Genomic DNA, 23,374 nt, shown 5'->3' on the forward strand with positions numbered 1-23,374 from the left:
GAGAAAGAGAGAAACAGACACAAAGAGAAACAAAGATACACACTGAGAAAAATATAGAGAGGAACACACACACACACACACACACACACACACAGAGTCAGAAAAGACATGGAAAGAGAGATGAAGTGAGTGAAAGAAGAATGAGACAGTCATACAGATTCATAGAGAGAAAGATGGAGAGACAGAGATACACACCAAGAGACAGGGAGTGACAGAGATTGAAAGAGAGACAGAGGTTCCAACAGAGGAGGAACGGCTGTCAGATACACACACACAGAGAGACAAATGAAGACAGAAAGACAAACACCAAGAGGAATAGACACAGAATGACAGAAATATGAGCCAGAGACAGACCGAGAGAGATGGAGACACGGAAGAGAGAGAGGCAGAGTGAACCAAGGAAGGCGGAGTGGGAGGGAGGCAGATAGTGGGCTCTGCAGATTGTTCCACTGGAAGCAAATCTCACTTCCAGATTGTTCTGGGGCCCAAAACAGGTGGTGGGGAGAGAAAGAGAGCTCAGTGTGTAGCCTATCTGACATAGGCAGATTGTGAGGGGGGACTGGGGGCAACGTGGGACCACCCTCCCTTGGGGTTAGGCTGGTCAGTGACCACCCAGGATCCCAGCAGCACACCCACTGGCCTCACACAGAACCTGGGCCACCCGCCCAGGATGGCTGTCAGCCCGCCCACCGCCTGGCTCCAGTCTGATTACAGCCAAAGTGCTAAAAGGCTCCAGACCCCCAGGCCCCGCCTCTACGGTCCCGCCTCCCCAGGCCTCCTCTTCCCCCTTCTCCCTTAGCTCTCTTTTCCTTTCTCCAGGCCCCATAGGGGAGCAGTCTACTCCCCTGTTTGGCCACTGGCTGGGAAGAAGAGAGTCTCTGTCTCTAGCCCTGCTCCACCAAGCCCCCTTCCCTGGTTTGGGGCTGGATGCTCCTTCCTCCAAAGCCCTCTTGGCCTGGCCTCTTTGAGACACGTTCCATGCCTCGCCTGGGAGCTCATAAATACCAAGGAGAGGCCGGGTCAGGCTGTGTACAAAGCATAGATCCCCACCCCATACGACTTAAAAGCCCCTGGGTTCTTCCCAATCTCCCTACTCTTCCCCAGACACCTGCCTGGGGTGGCTGGAAAGGAAGAAACAGGAGCCGGGGGCACTAGGGGCCTGGGTGAACCTGGCCCCATTTCAAATGAGACTTTCCTAGGTTTGCAAAGAAATCTCAGGGCCCCTTGTGCAAGCAGCAGGCTCAGGAATTCCTTGACTCCTATCCAAACCTCCCCACAGCCCCTTCTCGGCCTTACTCTCTGCTCGTTACCATCCACACCACCTCCCACCCACCGGGAAAGAGAGAAGGTCATCGCCAAAGGGGCCTAGGGAAGGGGGGCCTATAAGCGGGGGTAGACCCGGGTGAAGTAAGAGCTGTTTACTCACACCCAAGCTCCCCTTAGCTCATCTCCACTCCCATCCAAGGGCCGGTAAAAATTCAAAATCATTCAGCCACACACAGCTGAGAGTAGAGTGAAAAAAGATGAATCTTAGCTCTGAGTGGCCCCATGGGGGAGCAGAGCATGAGGTGAGGTACAGGGGTGAGGGAGACCCTTTTCTTTGGGGCACCCACTTTTGAGAGGGCAGGAGGCTGTGATTCACCTTGAGGGAGGAGGAAGGTGTGCCTCTGACAGCTGGGTGGAAGTTGTCCTGCTGGCGGCCCCAGGGAGTCTAGAGGCCTGGGTGAAGTGGAGGTCTGCAGCAAACAGCAAAGCCTATCATCCCAGCCCTCAGATGGCTTTATTGTATTTGCATGAAAATGCCTTGAGGGTAAGACCCTTTCACTCCTTCTGTGTCATTTAGGATGCCCTGGCCAGCACACAGCAGGACCGCGGTAAGTGACCTGACTCCATGCAGGACCCTTCAGACCAGAACTTGACTCCCAAGTCTCCTCCGCCAGCTCCCATTTCGGGTGGAGTAGAGGTGGGGGATGGGAGGGAGAAGCAGGTCAGGCGCTAAGCCTGAGCCTCTGGCCTTGACCCTCTGCCTGGAAGCCTCACAACAGGCCCTTGCGTGAGGAGCCCAGCTCTCCAGTAGAGTCTAGGACCCTGAGACTGGAAGTTTATTTTGAGATTTGAAGTCCAAAGTGGCAGATCCCAGAAAACCTCTTCTCTGGCTCCGTATTTGTTCTCTAGTTAAGTGGTTGAGTGCAGCTCTTTCAGTCAGCTGGCTCCTGCAGCCTGGGCTTCCTCCTGTGCAGCTGGGGGCTCAGAGGGGAGTGGAAGAAGAAGGAGCAAAGCGCCATCCTGGGTTGTCTACTCTAGGGCAGAGGTAGCCTGTAAGCATTGGGGAAGAGTCTTGTTCCCTCACCCACTTCCCTCCCTCCTGGATCTGCTGATGTTTCTGGGGGCCCCCTTAGCTCAGCAACATGCTTTAATAGTTGAGCATCTATGTTATGCCAAGACACCGTCCCACTTGACTATGAAGACAGCTGAAGCCAAACAAGGGGCCTCATAAGTGAGTTTGGGGCCCATGTGGGTGAGTCCACCCAAGGTTAGGGCTGATGTGATCATCTCTAGCTCCCCACCCTGCAACCTCAGGCCCAGATGTAGGAATAAACACAGGGCCAGAGTCACACCCAGGCCTGCGCACACAGGGGAGTCTGAGAGAGGCTGCCAGAGCTTGCAGAGCTTACAGACTGCTGCCCAGCATCAGGGTGGGGCTGGGCTGGGAGGAGGTGACAGAATGGTCCCAGGAAAGGGGCTTGGCCAGGAATGATCCTGGGCCCATTCCTCTTTCACCTGCCCCTCTCAGGGAAGCTCAGTATAGAGTCTGCTTCTTTTAATCAAACGGAAGGGCCAACTGGAGCCTCCCAGACTGAGAGAGAGAAGGGGAGGGGAAGGGGAAGGTTGGCAGGGAGGATATGGCCAGCATGTGGACCCCACCTGGCCTCTGTATTTGCCCCTCACTCACTCCCATCCAACTCCAATCCAGCCCCCATTTTCTACCTCCCCCCCAAGGGTGGGCACCTTCTCTCCTGCATGACCTAGACTACTGCTGTTACCTATCTGGACTCCTCTCCTCCTCCCTAGCTCACTCTGCACACCAGCCCACTCCCAACTGAGGGTCTCTGTGCTGGCTGTTCCCTCTGCTTGGCATCCTCTTCACCAAGAATCTACCTGGCTTGTTCTCTCGATTCCTTCAAGTCTTTGCTTGAATGTCCTTAATGGGGCCTACCCTGGTCATCCTAGTTACAACTCCATTGTTTCCCACTGTACTTATCACTTTCTAATATGCTATATGTCTTACCTATGTTTACTGTTTATTGTCTATCTTCTCCCAATATAAGTTAAACTCCACACAGGCAGAAATTGTTCGTTTTGCTTTGTTCACTAATGTGCCTAGCACAGACTGGAACATGGTAGGGAATAAATATTTGTTGAATGAATGAATGAATTCACTTTGCTCCCTACTACAGAAAGTGAGATAAAGGGGTGAGAGATGTGGAGAGGGGATAAAGGTCTCTCTCAGCCCTTCTCCCTCACATCTGCCTCGGGGACGTCTGCGGCGAGCTGCGCCCTGTCGCTCACACTCCGGAGTCTCTAACAGCGACCCCCACCCCCAAGAACTGACAATGTCTGGGGTTGAAGGGGCTGGGCAGTTTCCAGGGCGTTGTTTACACCAGGGCTTTATAGTATAGATAAATCACGGGGAAAGGCACGAAAGACACCTGGGAATGAGAGGCTAGGCAAGAGAAACTGAGTCTGGAGAAGCGGTTGGGGCCGGACCCCAGCCGGACTCTGGAAGTTAGAAGATGCAGGGTTTTTTAAAAAGAATTTTTAGGTCTCAGTAAGGGCCACCCTGCCTCCAGAAGCTCTACCTGCCGGCCTGGGAAGTGCGGACGGCAGAGGGGAGTCAATTTCTACAGCCAGAACCTTCCCCTTCCCAATTTACCACGCCTCCAGGCGGTTGGGGCGCCGGCGGAGGGAGGGAAGGGAGCAGTGGGAAAGAGGAAGGGTGGAAAGGCGAAGGCAGAAATGGCTCCGGGGCTTCCACTCTCTCAGCAGGACCCCCACCCTGGCCTCTGGTTCGGGAAAGCTGCCCAGCTGTTTCTGATTCTTTCGTACTCGCAGCCCCGCCCGAAGGGGTGGGGGACCGAAGCATCGGGAAAGCTGGGAGAGAGTAGGCTCTGCCGAGCCCGGGCGGCCAAGGGCGGGGAGTCCGCGTCGGGTCCTCAGGTGTGCCGCTCCGCTTTGGCCATCGATTCCCGGTCCGCAGGCCGGAGGGAAGCGTCGGGTCCGGGCAGGCGGGCGAGAGCTTTGTCTATAAACATAGAAGCCGCTACCTTGTCTGCTGCCCGTGGCGCCCCCCGTTGGCAGCGTTGGAAAGGGAATTAAGATTCTCCCGCAACTCCCCGTGGCAGAGATTCTACCCATTTCACAGAAGCGCAAGAACGGAGAACCCGAAGAAATGACTGAGCCCTCTGTGGCTCACTTCAGTGTCACTGTAGGTTAGATGACAGGGGAAAGTGTCTGCAGCCCCCCTCACTCGGTCCTCCAGGCCATCACCCACGGAGGTTGGGGTTGCCAAATGAAGGGCGCTAGGACCCGGTGGCGCGGCGTGGGCAGGGACTGGGCGCTCCGGGCGCCGAAGGGCGCCGCTGCGCCCCGTCGCGTCCCGCCCGAGCAGGTGGGGGCGCGGCGCAGTGCTAGGGGCGCCGAGGGGCGGAGGCGGCCGCCACACCTAGGGCGTTGCGGGGCGCCCCGGGCTGGCGCGGGCGGAGCCGTCCTGAGGGCCGCGCGTGTCCCCGGCCTCGGCCCCGCCCCGCGCCGTCCAATGAGAGCCCGCGGCCGGAGGAGCTGTCGGCACACTGTCCGCAGCCCCACTTCGCGCCGCCGACCCCGTGACATCGCATCTCAGCCCAGGCAGCGTGCCCCAGATCCCGAGCTCGGCGCGGCGTCGTAGGCTTCCAGACACCTCTCCCTGCGCCCCTCTCCGGGACCTGGCGCCCCGGTTTCTGGACTTTAAGTGCCCTTAGGTCCCCAGCCGCCGGCGAGACTTATGGCCCCCCAGGGGGGTGAAGTGGGAGCAGCCTGACTACCCTCAGCCGGTGCCCCGTCCACGCCCCTCCGGGCCGCGTGGCGGGAGCCTTCGGGGAGCTATGCTGAGGCCGGGTGGTGCGGAGGAAGCCGCGCAGTTCCCCTTTCGGCGCGTCCGCGCCCCTGTCTCCGCGCCCGCGCCTAGACCCACGAGCCCCGACGGCTCTCGGGCTTCGGCCCGCGTAAGTCTTGCTTGCCTTCTGCTGCTGCTGCTGCTGCTGCTGCTGCCGGCCCGCGTAGACACGTCCTGGTGGTGAGTGTGGCTCTCAGGGCTGGGAGGGTGAGGTGCTGGGTTAGAGAGGCCGGACGCGCCCAAAGGGAGTATACAGCTCCCAGCACCCGCTGCTCAGGAGACCAGGTTGTCGCTTTGACGGAGTCAGAGACGATCCGTGCAGGGCTGTCACTGAAGTCGCGGAGGGGCGCAGGGGGGCGGGGAGTGGATAAGGGGGCGCCGCTCCTTCCCCGTCTGGTGATGAGGGCGCTGGGTATTTGGGAAAAGGACGCCCGGTAATCGAGGCTTCCCAGACCCCCTGTATTTCAGCTCAATCCTCTTAGGGCAAAAGCTACGTTACGAGTTTGTCTCAGGATGGATTCAAGAAACCAGTCGCCCATCTGGGGCCGCGGTGGCCGTCCAAGAGGGCCTCCTGATCCCCTAAGGTTGGCCCCCCACCCGGGGGAGGTGGAGAAAGGGGCAGCTGGTAAGGGCGGACGAGCCTCTCGCTAGTCTACCCTCACCCCATAACGCAGTAAGGCTTTGGTGAGGCAGGAGCACCCAGCGCAAGGTTTAGAAATGGAATTGAGGCCAAAACTACCCCCATTAACTGCCACAACTAAAACAAACAAAACACTTGGGTTTGCATACTTCAGACATTCAGTCTGTTTTGAGGATCTCACTTCGAACCTTGATATCTCCCTCCCTTCTTCCTTCTCTTCCTTCCCCAAATGGTCCCATCTCCCATCTTTCCCCTCCAAGAACTAGCGGCTTCTAGAGTCTCAAAGCATTAAGAGATCCTCTCCTCAGATTTCCTACAGGCCTTAAGAGTCCGGACACTTCACAAGACGGCAGATGAGGCAAAAGGAATTAAAAATCCACTGGATATCTATTCTTTTCGGATCCCCTTCCCCACGAAAGCTCTGGATGGCACTCATCGTTTTCTCCCAGAAGAAAGAGCTGCTCTCTCTCCTCCCCCACCTTCTGGGGGCTGAGCAGGGGGAGAGTGGGACTGAGAAATGACTCAGTCCTCTTGTCTTTCCTCTTCACACCCCAATTAAACTGGCCGCTTGGACTGGGCTATTGCCTCTCTCTACCCATGCAGTGCCCCCGTTCCTTTCCTTACTCTGCCCCTCCCCCCAATCCTCCCCTCCTCCACAAAGTGTGGTCTCTTTTCCCTTTGCACCCTGTGGCTTCTCTCCTCCGGATTTGGAATCTTGGCTGGAAGGGTGAGGGGTAGCTGGCTGAGGGGCCAGCGAGCTTGGGCTGCAGATTCCTATCATTTCAAGATGCAACTTTCTCCATCCCCATCACCCCCCCCCACACACACCCCGTTTTTTCTGTCTCAGGAAAATCTCTCCTTTGGATCTTTTTTATCTCTGCAGTGTTGGGGAAGGCAAGGAGGGGGGTTCTGGATGGGGGAGCAGGGAGGCCCATATCTTACATCTGGCTTGAAACATTCCTTTAGAAAGGGAAAAGGAAGAAGGGGACGAGGAGAAAAGCCTTTCAAACTTCAGAATGAGATTAAAGCCACCCTTTACCTTCATGGTCTCAGTCTGGCTGGGGACTTGTGTCTTCAGAGGCCCTGTAGAGAAAGGATGAAGTGACCACTGTGCATCTTTATCCATTCCAGACGACAATTTGCTTTTAGGGACTCTTGATTGCTTCTTACCAATTTGGGAGGCAGTCTTGGTCCACATGGTGTTTAGGTGAGGAAGTGTCACTCTGGTAATTTCAGCATCCTGGTAGTGGTTCCTAAAAACCCAATTGGGGTTCTTCCTAGTCCGCATTTTGTCCCCTTGCCTACTCCTTCTCCCTTTTCCTTTCTCCCTCTACTACTCTCCCCCATGTGGTTCACATTAAAGATTTTGGAAAAACTCCTGGGTGGAAGAGCTAGCTAGGGAGGGAGGCAGGCGGGTGATACAGAGGGATTCAGCAGTCCCTGTGAAATGGAGGAAGGCAGCAACAGGGCCAGGATAGGCAGTGAGTGCACAGGTCATTTCAGTCTCCTTGCCTCACAGGGGTCATAGCTGCAGGCCCCAGATGCCTGCCTCAGTGGTCAGTCACTTCTGGGATAAAGTAGAAAGCTGCTTTCCAAAAGCAGGTCAGGCCCCAAGGTGATTCTCTTTCTCTTAGGAAAAAACCCCAGCAAGATTGATATTCTGTACAACCCCCTGAAGAGATGCCTGTTGACTCTGTGTGTGTCCATGTTCCGCTCAGGAGCAGAATGTCATCACTGTCACCAGCTAACAGTCTGATCTTCCTCACAGCCCTTCCCCTTACTCTCCAACCACTCCCTTCCTCTCCCGACCTTTAACTGAAGGAGGAAACGGATGGTCTCCTCTTAATCTATGAAAAACAGAACAAGAAATAGGGGTCTCGTGGCATGTGCCTCCCTGTACTATTTTGTATTCTGCAGGGGCTGGGATGTAGGGAATCACAAGAGCAGGACTGTGTTCAGGACTGTGGATTTACAGGAGGAACAAAGTGATATCATGACATTAACATTATTGGTTTTTTTTTTGTTTGGGGCCATGCCAGGGGCTTGTGGGATCTTAGTTCCCAGACCTGGAGCAACCTGGACTGCCAGGGAATTCCCCGACATTAACATTATTGTTACCAACCACAGCTGCCATTTAATGAGCCCTTTCTAAGCTCCAGACACTATGGCTAAGCACCTATAAGCATCATCGTTTACAATCCCCAAAATAATCCAGTGAGGCAGATATTATTATCCCCATTTCACACATGAAGATAGCGAAGGATAGGAGGGGCATAGTACGAAATTCAAGTTCACACCAGTTTTGGAGCCAGATTGGTCTACTCCTGGTTAATAAGCATTGTGTGCCTCTCTTAGGCTTGGAATTGAAAATGAGCTTGGACTTTGGAGTCAGATGTCCTTGGTTCACCCCAGTTCTCCTCTGACTAGCCCTGATGGACAGAGCTGGGTACTGTTAATCTTTGTGACCTCAGTTTCTTCACCTGTAAAATGGAGATCTCTCTCTCTCTCTCATAGGATTTTTGTGAAGAAAAGTGTTTTGTGAACTGTAAATTATCATATAAATGATATTGTATTACGATATTTAGGGAGAATAATAGTTTTATCCTTGTGTTCAAAGCCCTATATGGGCTGAGCTAAACCATGTACATGCACTAAAGACTGTAAAAGAAAGGGGGTAAATAAAAAAGAGGACCCCTAGCCTCATTAAAAAGACACAAACCTAAAACATCTGCAATGTCAATGAGGAATAAAGCTATAATTGAAATGAAGCCTATGGCTAGCTAGGAGGAGAGGGGAGTTGGGGATAAATCAGAGCAGTCAGGTTTTGTTTTTTTCACCAAATAGTTATTAAGTACCTGCTTTGTGCCAGACATTGTTCTAGGTACTGGGGATACTGAAGTGAACAAAACAGACAAAACTCCCTGCCTTCATAGAGCAGCATGTCCTAATCACCTGAGGAGGTGGGTAAAATACCAGTTCAGTAGGGCTGGAATGGGGCCTAAGGCTCTGCATTTCTAACAGATTCCCAGGAGATGCTGATACTGCTGTTCTGGGGACCACACTCTGAGTAGCAAGGAGCTAGAACAGGGCATGAGTCACTTTGTCAAAGGAAGGGGTATGAATTGGTCAAAAGCAGGTAAAGAGAGCATTCTGGAGCAGGAAGCTGGGAAGGAAGTAAAAACTTCTGGAAGGGAAACAGAGCTACAGAGTCAGGGGCATCTCACCCTTCTACCAGCCCATCAGCTGGGAGATGCCTTAAATATCTTTGTGCCCCTAACAGATGAGCTCAGTGCTTGGCACATGGTAGGCATTCTGTAGGCATGTGCTGAATTGAGAGGGGGATGGGCTGGGCCTCAGGCTGCCTTGCTGGAGGCCCCCACACTGACTGCAAGGTGCTGACCACTGGTCAGGAGGCAAGTGCCCTGCTCTGCAGAATCTTGAAGCAGCTACTTAGTGGGATAAGGGTGGTAGTAAAGAAAATTATCTTCCTGTCTTACTGAACAGATGTTCCCACGCTCAGTGAGGATGTAACGGGAAGGACCGATGTGGGCTGCAGCAGAATAGAGTTAAGTCAGACCACAGGAAGGACTTTTTACCAGGGTTTGGCATGACCCACTCCACACTGTCTCATGAGGGCTGGATTACTGGTCTCCCATTCCCATCCAACCCCTGTCTTCCCAAGCCCCAGTAAAAAAAAAACAACAACAAACACCCATTGCCTAGAGCAGTACTCGGGGGTGAACTGAGGAAGCAGAATGGTGGTGAGACAGGGAAGGGCTCCAACTCCAACGGTCTTGATTCTCCAAACAAAGCACCGCAGCAGTGGGTGTAACTCCCAGCTGTGCGTCAGGCAGCCCTTTCCGGCCTGGCCCAGCCCAGGGTGTTTATTTTGTTTGTTCCTGGAAGCTGTTGCCCTGATGGACAGTGCTGGGGATGCTGATTCCATGGGATTTGTTAGTGGTGGACCAGCCCTTTCACCCCTCCCTGGGACAGATGGGCCCCATCAGCCCTGCTGAATTCCAGAAGAGGCAAACATCAGCCCTCCTTGTGTTTGAGTTGGTATCACCAGCGGTGATCCAGTCTGTGGGTGAGGGCCGCGTTTACAAATGCAGGGGGCCGGGTGTGGGGGAGTGTTGCAGAGAACATAAAGTCCAGGGCAGTCCAGCTTTTCCCTTCTCCCCACTGGCTGCCCTCCCTTCTCCTCACCCACTTCTAGGCCCATTTTGGGGCCCTTCCCAAACCACAGGCTCATTCACAGCCCAAATCAAATCTTCTCTGTCTGTAGCAGCAACTGCCCTCCATGGTCCCCACCTGTTCAGAAAAGGGGAGAGAAGGCGTCTCTTTGATGTGTTAGGACAGGAGAATAGAGAATTCACAGCAAATCAAGGCATGTATGTGCTGGGTGCTGGAGAGATGGAAAGGGAGTGAGAAGTGGGTGTATGGGTCAGATCTCATTTGGTGGCCTTGTGGTGGAGTCCGGGGCTAAAAAGTGTTTTGAATGAAGAAAAACTACTTCCTTGAGAAAACTGAGAATGACTCTAGCAACTCACCTATCTTTTATTAGCTCACCCAATTGATCTTCTTGTAATTGTTCACATTGGGCAGATTGGGGACTGGAATATGGGGAGTGTCACCCTGTTGCTTAATCTTGGTCTTTGGTTTCCCACTGCAAACAGCCCTCTGCCCATGCAGATTCATCCAGGACATTATGCCCTGTAAGTTGGGAAGGATGATTTTGAAAGACTCATTAGTTACGAAAGGTCATGGGACCTTGAAACAAAGGGTGTGGGGAGGAGAGTTGGGGTGGGAGGTCTTCCTCCCCAGACCTCGGGATTGGGAATGAGGACTCTTAGCTACATGGGTCTGACTAGAGCTGTAAACGTCACTCAAAATTGCCCACTATATCTCTTCCCACTGACTCCTCCCTGTCTCCATCCTTCTCCCATACCATGTCTTTATGGACCAGCCACGCAGGACGTGCCTCTGACATGTGGGTATAACAGTGTTGTCTCAGACTCTAATTTTATTAAGTTTATTTTTCCACGAGGCTCTTAATGTTTATTAAATAAACAGGCAATGGGGTTTGTGTGACATGCCCACAGCTTCTGTGTATGTGACACATGCCTAGCCTGTGTTCTGGGAGTGTGTGTCATTTTGGCCTTTGGCTGGGGAACTGGTAATGGTGAGAGACCACTCAATTACTCTCTCTGCAACTGCTTAATTATTTCTCCAGAGCTTGTGAGGATCGGTTCTCCTCATCGGCCTTGGGGAATATCGGCCTTGGTTGGAGGAAGGGGAAGGAACCTCTCAAGGTTTGAATGCCAAACCTTTCCTCCCCTTCTCCTAATGCAGAATAAAGCCAGGATGCTCTGACAGGGCCATCTCCACCTTGCAGGTACATCGGGGCGCTGGGGGCCCGAGTGATCTGTGACAATATCCCTGGTCTGGTGAGCCGGCAGCGGCAGCTGTGCCAGCGTTACCCAGACATCATGCGCTCGGTGGGCGAGGGTGCCCGAGAATGGATCCGCGAGTGTCAGCACCAGTTCCGCCACCATCGCTGGAACTGCACCACCCTGGACCGGGACCACACTGTCTTTGGCCGTGTCATGCTCAGAAGTAGGGGCCTCTTCCACCCTGCCCCAGCCCCTTCTCTTTCTATGCTTGGCGTAGTGAGTGGGTAGTACAGGCATGAGCCCCTCTCTCCTCTCCTGCACACTACTTCATCATCAGAGTAAGAATTGTGAGCAGAGCCCAGGACACAGTTGGAAACAGACCCTCAGTACCTTATATATGTAGGCAGTGACCCCTTTAAATCCCAGTGTTCTGGGATGATGGGTCAAAGGAACAGCAGCATCCTTCTTCCTCCCTTTTCCTTCCCCTCCCCAACCCCCAGCCTGCGGATATCCATGCACTGTAAGACTGAGGACTGGAAATGGCTGCTCTGTTCTTACCAACACCATCACTACCCTCACCCCAGCACTCCCAACACTATAATAATTGGAGCAAGGAATAAACAGAAAGGTGATATGTAAATATTTGGAGAGTCAGCGGCTTGGACCTGGCTCAGCAAAAGAGCTAAGCAGAGCTAAACAGTAAACTAGCAGAAAGGGAATGAGATGAGAATGTGGAGGTGTCAAAGGGACAACAGTGATGATGATTCATCAATCCCCAAGAGCAGGGAAGGAAGAAAGCAGGCTGGGGAAAGTAGCATATCTCTTCAAATAGGATGACCCCTGGGCTGGGGTCTCCATTGTAGGGGAACTGTCCAGCAGAGTGGGCCTGAAAAGGCCTGGAATGTGGACTAAGGCTGGCTTTGCTAAGCCAGGGTTGGCACTCAGTGGGAGGGAATGATTCACTGTGAAACTTTTCAAAGGATGGACTCAGGGAGTTTGGAAGGAAACAGGAGTACAGGTCAGCCCAAGAGGTCAGACATACAAATAAGTGGATAGAGTTGTGAGGGCTGAGGGGAAGAGGTCAGATTCACTGGGGAATGCTCTTGGAAGGGAAGGGTACCTTGAATAAGGGAGGTACAGGGGTTGCCCTGGGAAAGAAAAGGAGAAGAGGTTTCAGAGTTGAAGGTTGTGTGGGCTAAAGAAGGGGACAGACAAGGGCCTCTTTCCTGAAACACACTTCTACCTTTCTCTCTCTAGGTAGCCGGGAGGCAGCATTTGTATATGCCATCTCATCAGCAGGGGTGGTCCATGCTATCACTCGTGCCTGTAGCCAGGGTGAACTGAGTGTGTGCAGCTGTGACCCTTACACCCGTGGCCGACATCATGACCAACGTGGGGACTTTGACTGGGGTGGCTGCAGTGACAACATCCACTATGGTGTTCGTTTTGCCAAAGCCTTCGTGGATGCCAAGGAGAAGAGGCTTAAGGATGCACGGGCTCTCATGAACTTACATAACAATCGCTGTGGTCGCACGGTCAGTACTAATGTCTGTGCATGTACATTCATATTGGCTGAGAGTGGCCAGTATGTACGATCATGGAGTAAATGTGAAGGTGGAAGCACTGAAGGCTTCTGGATTACTTCCAAAAGCCCCAACCCCTGGAACAGGAGCAGTAAGTGCAAGGGACCTTAGGAATGCCTAGGTTCAACCTGGAGCATAAAGAGTCTTCACATAGGTGGAAATTAGGGAAAGGTGGAAAAAAGAAGGGAAATAACTTTTTAAGAAAAAAAAGAATCACCTCCTAAAGTCTGAGGAGGATAAAAGCTTGTTCTAGTCAGTGCACTGGTCTTTGAGCACTTCCTATACTGGCCTAGTGCTGTGCTGGAAAATGACATGCAACAAAAGCAGAAGGCATGGTACCTTGAACTCTAAAACACATGAAAAGTAGAGGATGTGCCATAATTATGAACAGAATCCTGGGGCTTTAAAGTTCAAATGCGCTATCATGAAAAGGAAAGCACTGTTGGTCTAGTAAGGTTTCCTGGAAAAAGAGGTTCTTGAATTTGATGGGGAAGAATGGGTGGAATCTGACTGGGGAGAGGACAACTGATGGCTCCACTAGCCAACCAGGGCCAGGACCAGCAGACCTCAGGGCACTCATGCTTTTAGTCCTAGGGATGACCATAAAGTAACCTGACTGGCTACCTTTCCCTTACCTGCCTCCCCACCTCCCAGGCTGTGCGGCGATTTCTGAAGCTGGAGTGTAAGTGCCATGGCGTGAGTGGCTCCTGTACTCTGCGCACCTGCTGGCGTGCACTCTCAGACTTCCGCCGCACAGGTGATTACCTGCGGCGGCGCTATGATGGGGCTGTGCAGGTAACGGCCACCCAGGATGGTGCAAACTTCACAGCAGCCCGCCAAGGCTATCGCCGTGCTACCCGGACTGACCTTGTCTACTTTGACAACTCTCCAGACTACTGCGTCTTGGACAAGGCTGCAGGTGAGTAAGGAAAGTAGGTAGAAACATGCAGCCCTGATTTTTAGTGCAGGCACCTCTAGTTAATCATGGTCTCAGGAGTCAGGGAAGGTTGGAGGAGCCAGTCAGATGTGAAAACCTGGTAATAAGATTGTTGATTTATGCCTCAGTCTGCCAGGCCCAAAGCTGTCTACAGAGGAGAGGACACTGAGCTCCTTGAGGCCTGAGGTCATCTATCACTCCTTTATATTCCCAGCATCTGGGATATAGTAGGTACTACTAAGTGAATGTTTAAGTCAATCACCCATTTCAGTACCAAACAATGTATGGGCTATACAGAAACATAAGATACAGACTAAGTTTTGGCTCTTTACAATCTAGCTAAAGAAATGAGATATAACAGGTAGACAAATGGAACTGCAAAAGAGAGAAATTAAGAAAAGTTTACTTGAAAATGTGGAATTTAAGCTGTTTCTTAAAGTGTGGGGATTATCTGGATAGCTAGAGAGAAGAACAGGTGGATATTCTCTACACGTGAGTAGAGTGGTAGGTGGGAAAGCACATGATCTGTTCTAGGAACAGAGAGCAGATTAATCTGAGTGAAGGTTTTGGGTAAGGAAGATTAAAGACAGAAAGGTAGTAGGAAATACACCATGAATGACCTTGAAAGGGCTTATCCAGTGTGCTGCCACTGAAAATTCTAAAATGAAGTTGGGGAAGCAAGGAGAGAGGAGATCCCTACCAAAGGCTAACCATCAGCAGAAAGCAGCAAATCATTCTTGAATCTGTTCCATATATTTGTGGTAGAATTCTTGGGAATGCTGGAAGGTGATGTGGTGTTCCCCTAAAAGAGTGGAAGCTAACCATCTTGGCTCATATTTCAGGTTCAGATAGGTTAAACTAGGAACAACCTGCTATGCAACAGAACTGTTCTTCCCCTGGTTATTGTTATGGGCTCCCAGACTCTTCTCTGTAGTCTCAGCAGTCAGGACCTTGGTGAGGGGAAGCCAAAACCCTTAGCTGTCTTCCATACTATTTGTTTTCACCTATCACTGTCATTCCTGGAGAAGCAATTAGCTTGGAGCAAAACTGCGCACAGAAACAGGGTGGGGCTCTACCCAAGACACAGAGAAAGTAGTATGTGTACTTTGAAGGGTGCTAGGAGAAAAAATGTTAAGAAAGCACTTCTGATTCTCCTGATGATTTCCTGCCACTAAGTTTGTTTTCTTCCCATATGGTATAATTCAGAGGGCTACTCTCTAAATGCCTAGAAATAATTCCACAACATCCAGGGTGTAAGCCTATGCTGTCATCCTAAAATGCACCTTTGGGGAAGGATCTTTGGAGTTAGGAGGGAGGATGAGTCATATGTGTGTTGGTTGTTCTCAGAGGCATAACATAGGTCTCAGAAAACCCACAGTGGAGCCTGGAATTCAAAGGGTACAAGTCATCCCAGAAGGGAGTATGGAGCCAGGAATTCCCTCCAAAGCAGTACTGTCCCATTGAACTTTCTGTGATGATAGAAATGTTCTACATCTGTGCTCTCCAATACAGTAGCCACTTAGTTACATGTGATTATTCAGCACTTGAAATATAGCTAGTGTGACTGAGGAGCTAAGTATTAAAATTTATTTAATTTTCATTAACTTAATCTAAATAACCATATTTGGCTAGTGGCTACTACATTGGATTGCTTGGCTCCAGAGCGTAGAAGAGGCTTCTGGTGCAAAAGAGAATGACATTAAGACCTAGCCCTTGAAATCAGGCAGATAACATATATAGTAGACCTAGTCAGCCTACACTCTAGAGCAGTGGTCTCTTAACATTTTGGCTTGTATACTCCTATCATTAAAAAAAAAAATCTGAACATGTGCCTCCAATATATGTATATTTACTTATGAATTATATCTATGTTTCACTGTACTAAAATGTACATTATAAAACATACATACAAAATAGATATTTTAAATTGATGAGCCCAAAAACAAATATAGAAGTACTAGCATTTTCTATCCATATTCAGTGGAATGTGGAGACTACTGCTATAGAAATCAGTTAAGTTATTCATACCCTTCTTGAACCCCCAGGCTAGTTATGTTCCCATCTCTGGGAAAGAGGTGAGGTAGATATTCTCTAGGATCCATCCCATCTAAAATTCTATGATTTTGTGATCTTTTGGCAGCATCTCTTTTGCAAAAATCAGGTTGTGAGGTTGTGAGCATTCTCTGTGCAGGGGGAATAACACAATCCCTACCCTTCAAGGGTTCCTACCATAAGGGGTAAGGCAAGGGATATTCTTTAGGAATTCCTTAGGGAGAAGCCTCCTGCCAGTAATGCTTATCAGTTCGCCCCCTCAGTTGATCAGAGATTACAGATATAACTATCTACTGAGTTAGGTGCTATTATAAGAAAACTAAAGCCCAGAGAGATCAACTAACTTTCTAGATGACACAACTAAGAAGTGCAGAATTAGGTTTTAATCCTAGACAATTTGACATGAGGCACATGCATTAAATTTTTAATGGCCATGCTATACTACTTTCTTGTATAGTACAACTTAATGAAATATAAACTAAGGACCGAAATATTAACAAATGGTAACTGGATCAGAGTTGTAACAAGGCTTCTTAGAAAAGGTAAATTATAGGCTAAGTTTTTTATTTTAACTTTTTATTATAGAAAATTTCAAACGTAAAGTAGAGAACCTTCACCCAGCTTTAACAATTATGACATTTTAAGACTAAGTTTTGAAGGGGATATGGAGATGTGTATTGGCAGGGAGGGCATTGCAGGAAAAGTCAATGGTCTTTGGGGAGCCTTGACAGTGGGAAGAAACAAGCCTGGTACAGAGGGCAGTAAGGAGATGATCATTTTGGCTAGTGGGTGTATTTTCAGGAAAAGGGATTCTTTATGGTTTCCTCATGAGGATGTGGGTAAGGGAACCCAGAGTGGCTGAAGTAAGAGGTAACTTGGTTCTCACTCTCTCTCTTCCCCAACCCAGGTTCCCTAGGCACCGCAGGCCGAGTCTGTAGCAAGACATCTAAAGGGACAGACGGTTGTGAAATCATGTGCTGCGGTCGAGGGTATGACACAACTCGAGTTACCCGTGTCACCCAGTGTGAGTGCAAATTCCACTGGTGCTGTGCTGTGCGGTGCAAGGAGTGCAGAAACACTGTGGATGTCCATACTTGCAAGGCCCCCAAGAAGGCAGAGTGGCTGGATCAGACCTGAACATATAAATACCTCACTCATCCCTCCACTTCAAACCTCCTGACTCAAAAGCACAAGACCTTTGCATGCACACCTTCCTCCATCCTCAACTCTGGGCTGCTACAGCTTCTATTTAAGGACTTGGAAAGTACTCCAGAGGGACTCTGGTGTCCTAGCTGGTTCCTTAGCCCTGGGAAGGAGTTGACAGGGGATGTACAAAACTGAGCGGCTCCCTGACTCCCCACTCTGAAGGTTAGAAGGCAGAGTGGAAGAGGTAGGAGTCTTCAGAGCGATATGAGTTGCACTAAAGCACATGGTCAAGGTTCATTTTTCCTTTCCCTTGCATTGGCTTCCTGACACATCTTGTGTGTGCAAGAGAAAGGGTACCTGGAGAGAACTTCTTTTTTTCCTACCTGGCTGAGGGTAGATGGGACAGAGATGAAACCACATATCTCTTCCCTGGGTCAGTGTGAGCTAACTGCCTGGTACCCCAAAAGAAACTCTTAGGCTGAAACATTCTTCCATATCAAGAGCCTGGGATTGCTAGATAAGAGTTAGCCATAGCAGACAAGTTCCATTCTCATGCTATTATGTTTATAAACTGCTGTGTTTTGTAGGAGAAAAGAATTATATAACTATACAAACATACATTCTCTTCTAATCTCTCCTTTTCAACCTGTATCAGCCAGCACTGCCTCTTTTGCTCACTTGCTGACTGTACAAACTGAGTAGCATGCAGTGTCATGCCATGCCTAACAAACAGATCATTAGAATACCGTAGAACACGGTAGAAAGAGTAATTTAGTAGGTCTGCCTAGGCCTTGGGATTTTTACTTTTTTAAACTTTCCACACATCATTCTGGTGGGCAGCCAGGTTTGGGAAACACCAAGTAAAAGATATGTGACTCGCGGAGCATGGGAGAGGGTAACAAGCCTGATCTCAAAGGCCCACATGAGGCATTAGTGTATACTAGGCAGGTAGAGATCCCTGGCTTTGGCAATTTTTAGGAGAGGATCCTAGCCTTTAAAGTTGGGAGCAGGAACCAGTGGTTATAAAAGGAAGGTGAGCTGGGTCTTGGGGCCAAAGTGGTAAACAGCTTAGAAAACAACCTTTCCTCATTTATTCTACAAATCTTTATTTAGTGACTCTCCAAGTCCTGGTGATTATTATCCTTCAATCCACATTTGGCTTAAATTGGGGAGTTCCTTCTATGCTACTACCCACTGCCTAACTAAGCTTGTAGTGGTAGAGTCTCCAGAGATAGCAGGCTTAGTAAGTTAGAGGGCAGGACACAGAGTCCCCAAAATTATGATGTCCTCTATTTTTATGTGACTTAGTGGTTATCTCTTGCCTGTTGATATTTTAAAGGAGCAGAGTGGTATAGAAATTTGCAGTTATGACAGACCTGGGTTGAAATCTCAGCTGTGCCAGTTACTGTTTTTGATATTTTGAGAAAGATACCCAAATTCTCTGAGCCTCTATCTTCTCACCTCTAAAATGAGGGTACAAACTTATATCAGATATTGAGTTTTAATTATGCCTCAAACTCCAGCCAATAGACCCTCTTACCAAAGCCTGTAACTGGTCTAGTCCATCCTAACTTCTCTCAGAATCTTCAGTTCAGGACTATAAGGTATTGACAGCAGGCTGTATATTAAGGAGTCTACACAAGAAGTTCTGAATATAGGCCACTTTCCTTTCCCGAGTTCCTCTCCAGCACCCCTTGGCGTCCTCACATGTTTGTGGAGCAGCTTTACTCCGCACAGGCACCAAGAGGATGGGGGTGCTATAGCTCTGGGCTGTGGGGGCAGATTTATTTGGATGATAGGACTAATATTTGTGTAACCTGCTGAGACCTATGTGGGAGAGTTTAGGGTGGTTTTTCTTTTGGTGAGGGGGTTTGCTCCAGTTTCACATCCATTAACACAAAACATGAACTAGTCAGGGCCCTTGTGGTCTGCGGTGAGGGGATTCCTGTGGAGAAATAGGACTGAGTGAGTCAGGCCAGGGGAATGTCTTCCTTGCAGAGTGGAGTCAACTGGATAACTGATGAGCCAATGGTGGGATTAGGGAGGGGGGAAATGGGAGGGGAAAAGAAGAGTTTCTGACATATTGAGCTATAGGATTAAGAGGAGGAAAGCTCTAAGGTAGTGGAAGGGTAAGGGGCTCACAGTCAGTCTGAACTCAAGAATAGAGTTGAATGAATTACAAAAGGATGCTGTATTGTATGCTGGGCCACTGGGAAGAGCTCTCAGGTCCCAGTTAGCTTCAGCTCTTACAAGGTTATCCAGGTTACCACATAAATGATAGCCTAGGCCTTCCATGGGAAATCAACCTGAGCTAAATCTACCTGTGTTCTATTATCTTATTCTTTCTTGGTTCTTACCCTGTGGAAGGAATCGGGCCTCTTCTGGCATCTCATACTGCTCTGTGCTTTTCCCTGGGCTCCAAGTTCTAGTTCATAAAGACCAAGTTTTGCAATTTCCTATAAATGGTTAAGAGAACAGCAAGCTGTCCAGAGAGTGAGAGGTCTGAAAAGTGAGGTGGATAGTGGGAGAAAAGAGGTCCATGTAAGCCCCATTACAGAGGCTATGTGGCTCCCCAAAAGAATAATGGCCAAGCAATTAATTTTTCTTCTTATTCCTTAGCTTGCCTCTGCATTCCGACTGGCTTTACACAACTGGCATCCATTCTGCACTATACAAACAGAAACTAATTTATTTGGAACAAGCAGCAAAATGAGAACTTTATTTGGTGCAGTCAGGGCCCCACTTAGTTCTGCTGCTACTCACTCACTGCCTCTAATCTCCCCCTTGCCCATCTCTCCTGTGTTCAATAGAGGCCTGTCCCTCAGATCAGCAGTCTCTTAGCCTGCCACCTCTGTTTCACTCCTTCCTGTTGGTCTTCATTTCTTTTAGCTTTTAATATTTATGTATAATGCATTGCAGAAAATGCTGTTTGGATGCAAATTAAGTTAAAAGACATTATCCTTTAAGGATCTTAGAGTCTTTTAGAGAGGGCACAAGACTTAAGTACCTCAGCTGCACAGCCTATAGCCAATTTCTCTTATGTAAAGTAAGAATGCCAGCCTTAACATAGTCCTGCAGATAAAAGCCAACTTGTATTATTGCTGGCCTTGAATAATAGCATGAATCCATACTCTTCCTTAGAGTGATACTAGAAAAATGAAATCAGGGACTTCAGATTATTTAAAAGAATCAAGCACTGCCTGGCCCTGAGGGTCTGTCTGCAAAGTCTTGTAGGTCTGACTCCTTGACCACTCACTGCCTCAGTCTTCTTCCTCCCTGTTACAGAGAGTAATTTCTTCCCTTTCTCTCACCTCCCTTAGCAAGCACACCAACCACTAAGTCCTTCACCAAATTCTCAGACCTACTCAGGACCTTGATTTCTCCATGGCTTAATATAAGAAAGATAACAAGGATTTTTTTCCCCTCAGCCTTTCTGAGGTTTTATTTAAATGCCCTCAGTGGTCACAGGGCAGAAACCCAAGGGAGGAAGGCAGGGAGAGTATGTTTCTCATCCCTGGGAGGCCTAGATGCAGCCTGCAGCCAAATTACAGCACCAGAGAACAATGTAATGCATTCCTGGGCAGGTCGGTGGGACCCTGGGCGCCTGGGCCTTGTGGAGAGAGGTGCCAGACACAGAGCTCTCCGTAAGCAATCCTGCAGAGCCGCCCCCTGGTTCAGAAATGAAATACGGGAGAGCTTCACATTATGCAGAGACCTGTAGCTCATACCTGGTTATTGATGGCCTTGGTGGAGGCCTCTGCCCCCACCCTCCACTTGGGAACTGCCTGCTACTATGGGGGTTGGGCATCTTTGAAGCAATGTTGGAAAACAAGAAAGAGATGTTTCCTTTTCACTCTGCCCTTCCTATCAGCCTGTACACAACTGTGAGGATATATATATACACAAATATCTCAGGCTGCATATGGGTTCTAGTCATCCTCCTTCTCCCCAACAACAACAACAACAAAAAAGCAACTAGATTTCAATCAAACACTTCAAAACTCATACCAGTAACAGGGGTTCAGCTATAACCAAGGAATATTATAAAATTATCAACATGCAGGCAGCTGTTGGTTTGGGGACTGGCACCCCTCTGGGAGGTGGCAGGGGAAGGATACAGAAAGGGCATGGAGAGAAGAGATCAACAGTGGACAATTCCCACCCAGGCAGAGTGGCTGAGACTGTAGAACTTCTCATGGCTGGGTCACGCTGGAAAGAGTGCAATTTGTGTCCTACATGCTATGAATGATAGGGCAGTCTCCTATGACTGCACGAGGTACGATTATCAGGCCTCCTGCTCATGACCTGTTGTTGTTTTTAACTCTTACTAGGTTAGAAAACAGGATAGCTTTAGGTTGCAGAGATGATCTCCACAAGAGAAAAGCACTAGAGGGGAGCAAGCAGTGGCTTTACTAGGGTAAATATGTCACAGTTGCTGCACTAGACTGAGCTTTCCCAGAAACTGGTGATTGGCCTGTTTCAAGTAATGGCCAGTGAGGTGTCAGTAATATACCTGTCCCTGACCCCAAAGGTCAAAGTGATAAAAGAGAGGTTATAGGAATGTTTTTCCACTTCCCATTTATGGCTTAAATGATCTCTGAGCATCTCTGTGGTCCTTCCTCATTTACTTAAGATGTTTTAGTCATCCTGGATTTGAGAAAACAAAGTAAGCATTCTCCCTTTTGTCCCCTAACTCTGAACTGTTCTGGCTTAAAATTTGCCTTTGCTCACTTCCATTCTGCCTACGAGTCTATGGATAGAGCAGCTGGGCATGGGAGTTCTCTCTCTTTGGCCAAAAGAAGCCAAAATTGGATGACTACTTAACACCATCAACCCCAGTAAGCAGACTTGACCAAACAGAAAAGCTAAGCTGAGTGAATAAAAAAGACAGTTTAATCCACAGCTATTCTATTTGACAACTTTCAAGGTGGGGCTTCCCCAAGAATAACTGTGATATTTATAAAAAGGTTTTTCATGTATAAACACTTTAGCTTATATGTAATTGTCTCACCAACCCTGTGATAGGAATTACGCTCACTGTACATGTGCCGTTCAGAGAGGCTCTGTGAGTTGTCCAAAGTCCTGTGGATACTGAGTGGCTCAGCCAGAACTCAAACCAAGGGCTTCTGACTTCAAATCCTGTGTGTTCTCCTCCAAGACTGAGGGTGCCTAGGGCTGGAGGCACAAGAATCCCAGCACCTTTAGGACAGAAATTGATATAAAATATCCTAGGAGAGTATACACGAGCAGAATTTACAAAAGGAACAGCTTAGGCCTTCCTTAACCTCATCAATGAACCCCCTTTTTGCCATTTCTGCCACTAATACCACCACCACCAAATGATCACTATACTACATTTAGTGGTCCATGTCAGCTCTGGTTCCTAATTCTTTCTATTCCTTTTTTCTTTTTCAGATTAACAGTTAAATTTTTGTTTTAGTTTTATCTAGTCCTTTTAAAGGGATGCTAAATGTGTAGACAGAGCAGAAGTAGTCATGAGAAGCCATGAGAGGAAGTTATTAAAGCTTTGGGCTTTTAAAGTATGTATTAGAATTTCCTTTGAGAGTTCAATCTTTTTAAAAATGCTGTCAACTCCTGGTCTAGGAAAGTAAGAACAGGGAATGAGAGTGCTTAAAAAAGAACTGTCCTATCCCAGGCCAGATGCCTACTCACAGCCTAGTAAAAGTCCTGGGACCTCTAGCCAAGACAAGCTATTTATCTACACCAAGGCAAGGAGTATCTACCCTGCAGAGAAACCCGTGCAAGATGAGGCAGACAGCAGATTTTCACTTGATCAAAAACTTTTGCTGCTCTCAACCCCTCCTCCTACCCTCATTCAAAATCTGGACTTCTGTTTAGGTCTGAGACAGTGAGACAAAGCAGCTCCAAGAGATGATGTGTGTAAGGGGAACCCTTCCCTGTTCAACCCTGAAATGCATTCCATTAGAGACAGCATAAGCCCTCACATATCCTACCTATCCCACTCCTGAACCCCAACTGTGAAGGCAGAAAGGAAAACTGCAGGAACACCATGTTCATCAATCATAGATCTGGGATGCTACAGCTCCCTGACCTTGGCCCCCACTTAAGCTAGGGGAAGAACACCTCATGAAAACAGTCTACCTATAGTTTGGATTTCTCCCAGAGCAAACCTTACTTTTTGGTCCATCGATCTTGGCTCTCACTGTTCTCCTTGCTTCCCACCCCCACTGCCTCCGCATGTGGGCTAAGAAGTCATCATCTAAAGAATTCCACTGCTCACCTCCTGCATAGCAGCACAGCCCCATGAGGCCGCACACCAGATGGAGGGGATAAAAGTACGAGGTCATGGCTTCTAGCAAGAGGCTTTTTCTTAAACTAACCCTGACTCCTGGAAAAGAGGCAGAGCAGGAGAGTGTCGAGTGAGCTGCTGACGACAGCAGCTTCAGAGGTCTTGTATAAAAAGCTAACTGAGCTTTCAGTGGAAATTTC

The 23,374-nt window shown here is 49.1% G+C and overlaps 2 protein-coding genes across 2 annotated transcripts in view; one reads left to right on the forward strand and one right to left on the reverse strand.

Annotated features, from left to right (window-relative positions):
• The window catches only part of ST7L (suppression of tumorigenicity 7 like), a 158,388-nt gene that overhangs the window by 51,068 nt on the left and 83,946 nt on the right, over window positions 1-23,374 (reverse strand). The gene's annotated exons all lie outside the window — the stretch shown is intronic.
• On the forward strand, window positions 4,634-17,680 carry WNT2B (Wnt family member 2B). The gene is made up of 5 exons (XM_007459040.1): window positions 4,634-5,332; window positions 11,188-11,408; window positions 12,443-12,720; window positions 13,423-13,687; window positions 16,665-17,680. Exons 1-5 carry the CDS (start codon window positions 5,142-5,144, stop codon window positions 16,892-16,894), a joined length of 1,185 nt encoding a protein of 394 aa, XP_007459102.1. The 5' UTR covers window positions 4,634-5,141; the 3' UTR covers window positions 16,895-17,680.

This window comes from Lipotes vexillifer, unplaced genomic scaffold (genome assembly GCF_000442215.2).
Source record: "Lipotes vexillifer unplaced genomic scaffold, Lipotes_vexillifer_v1.1 scaffold400, whole genome shotgun sequence".
Classification (NCBI taxonomy): domain Eukaryota; kingdom Metazoa; phylum Chordata; class Mammalia; order Artiodactyla; family Lipotidae; genus Lipotes; species Lipotes vexillifer.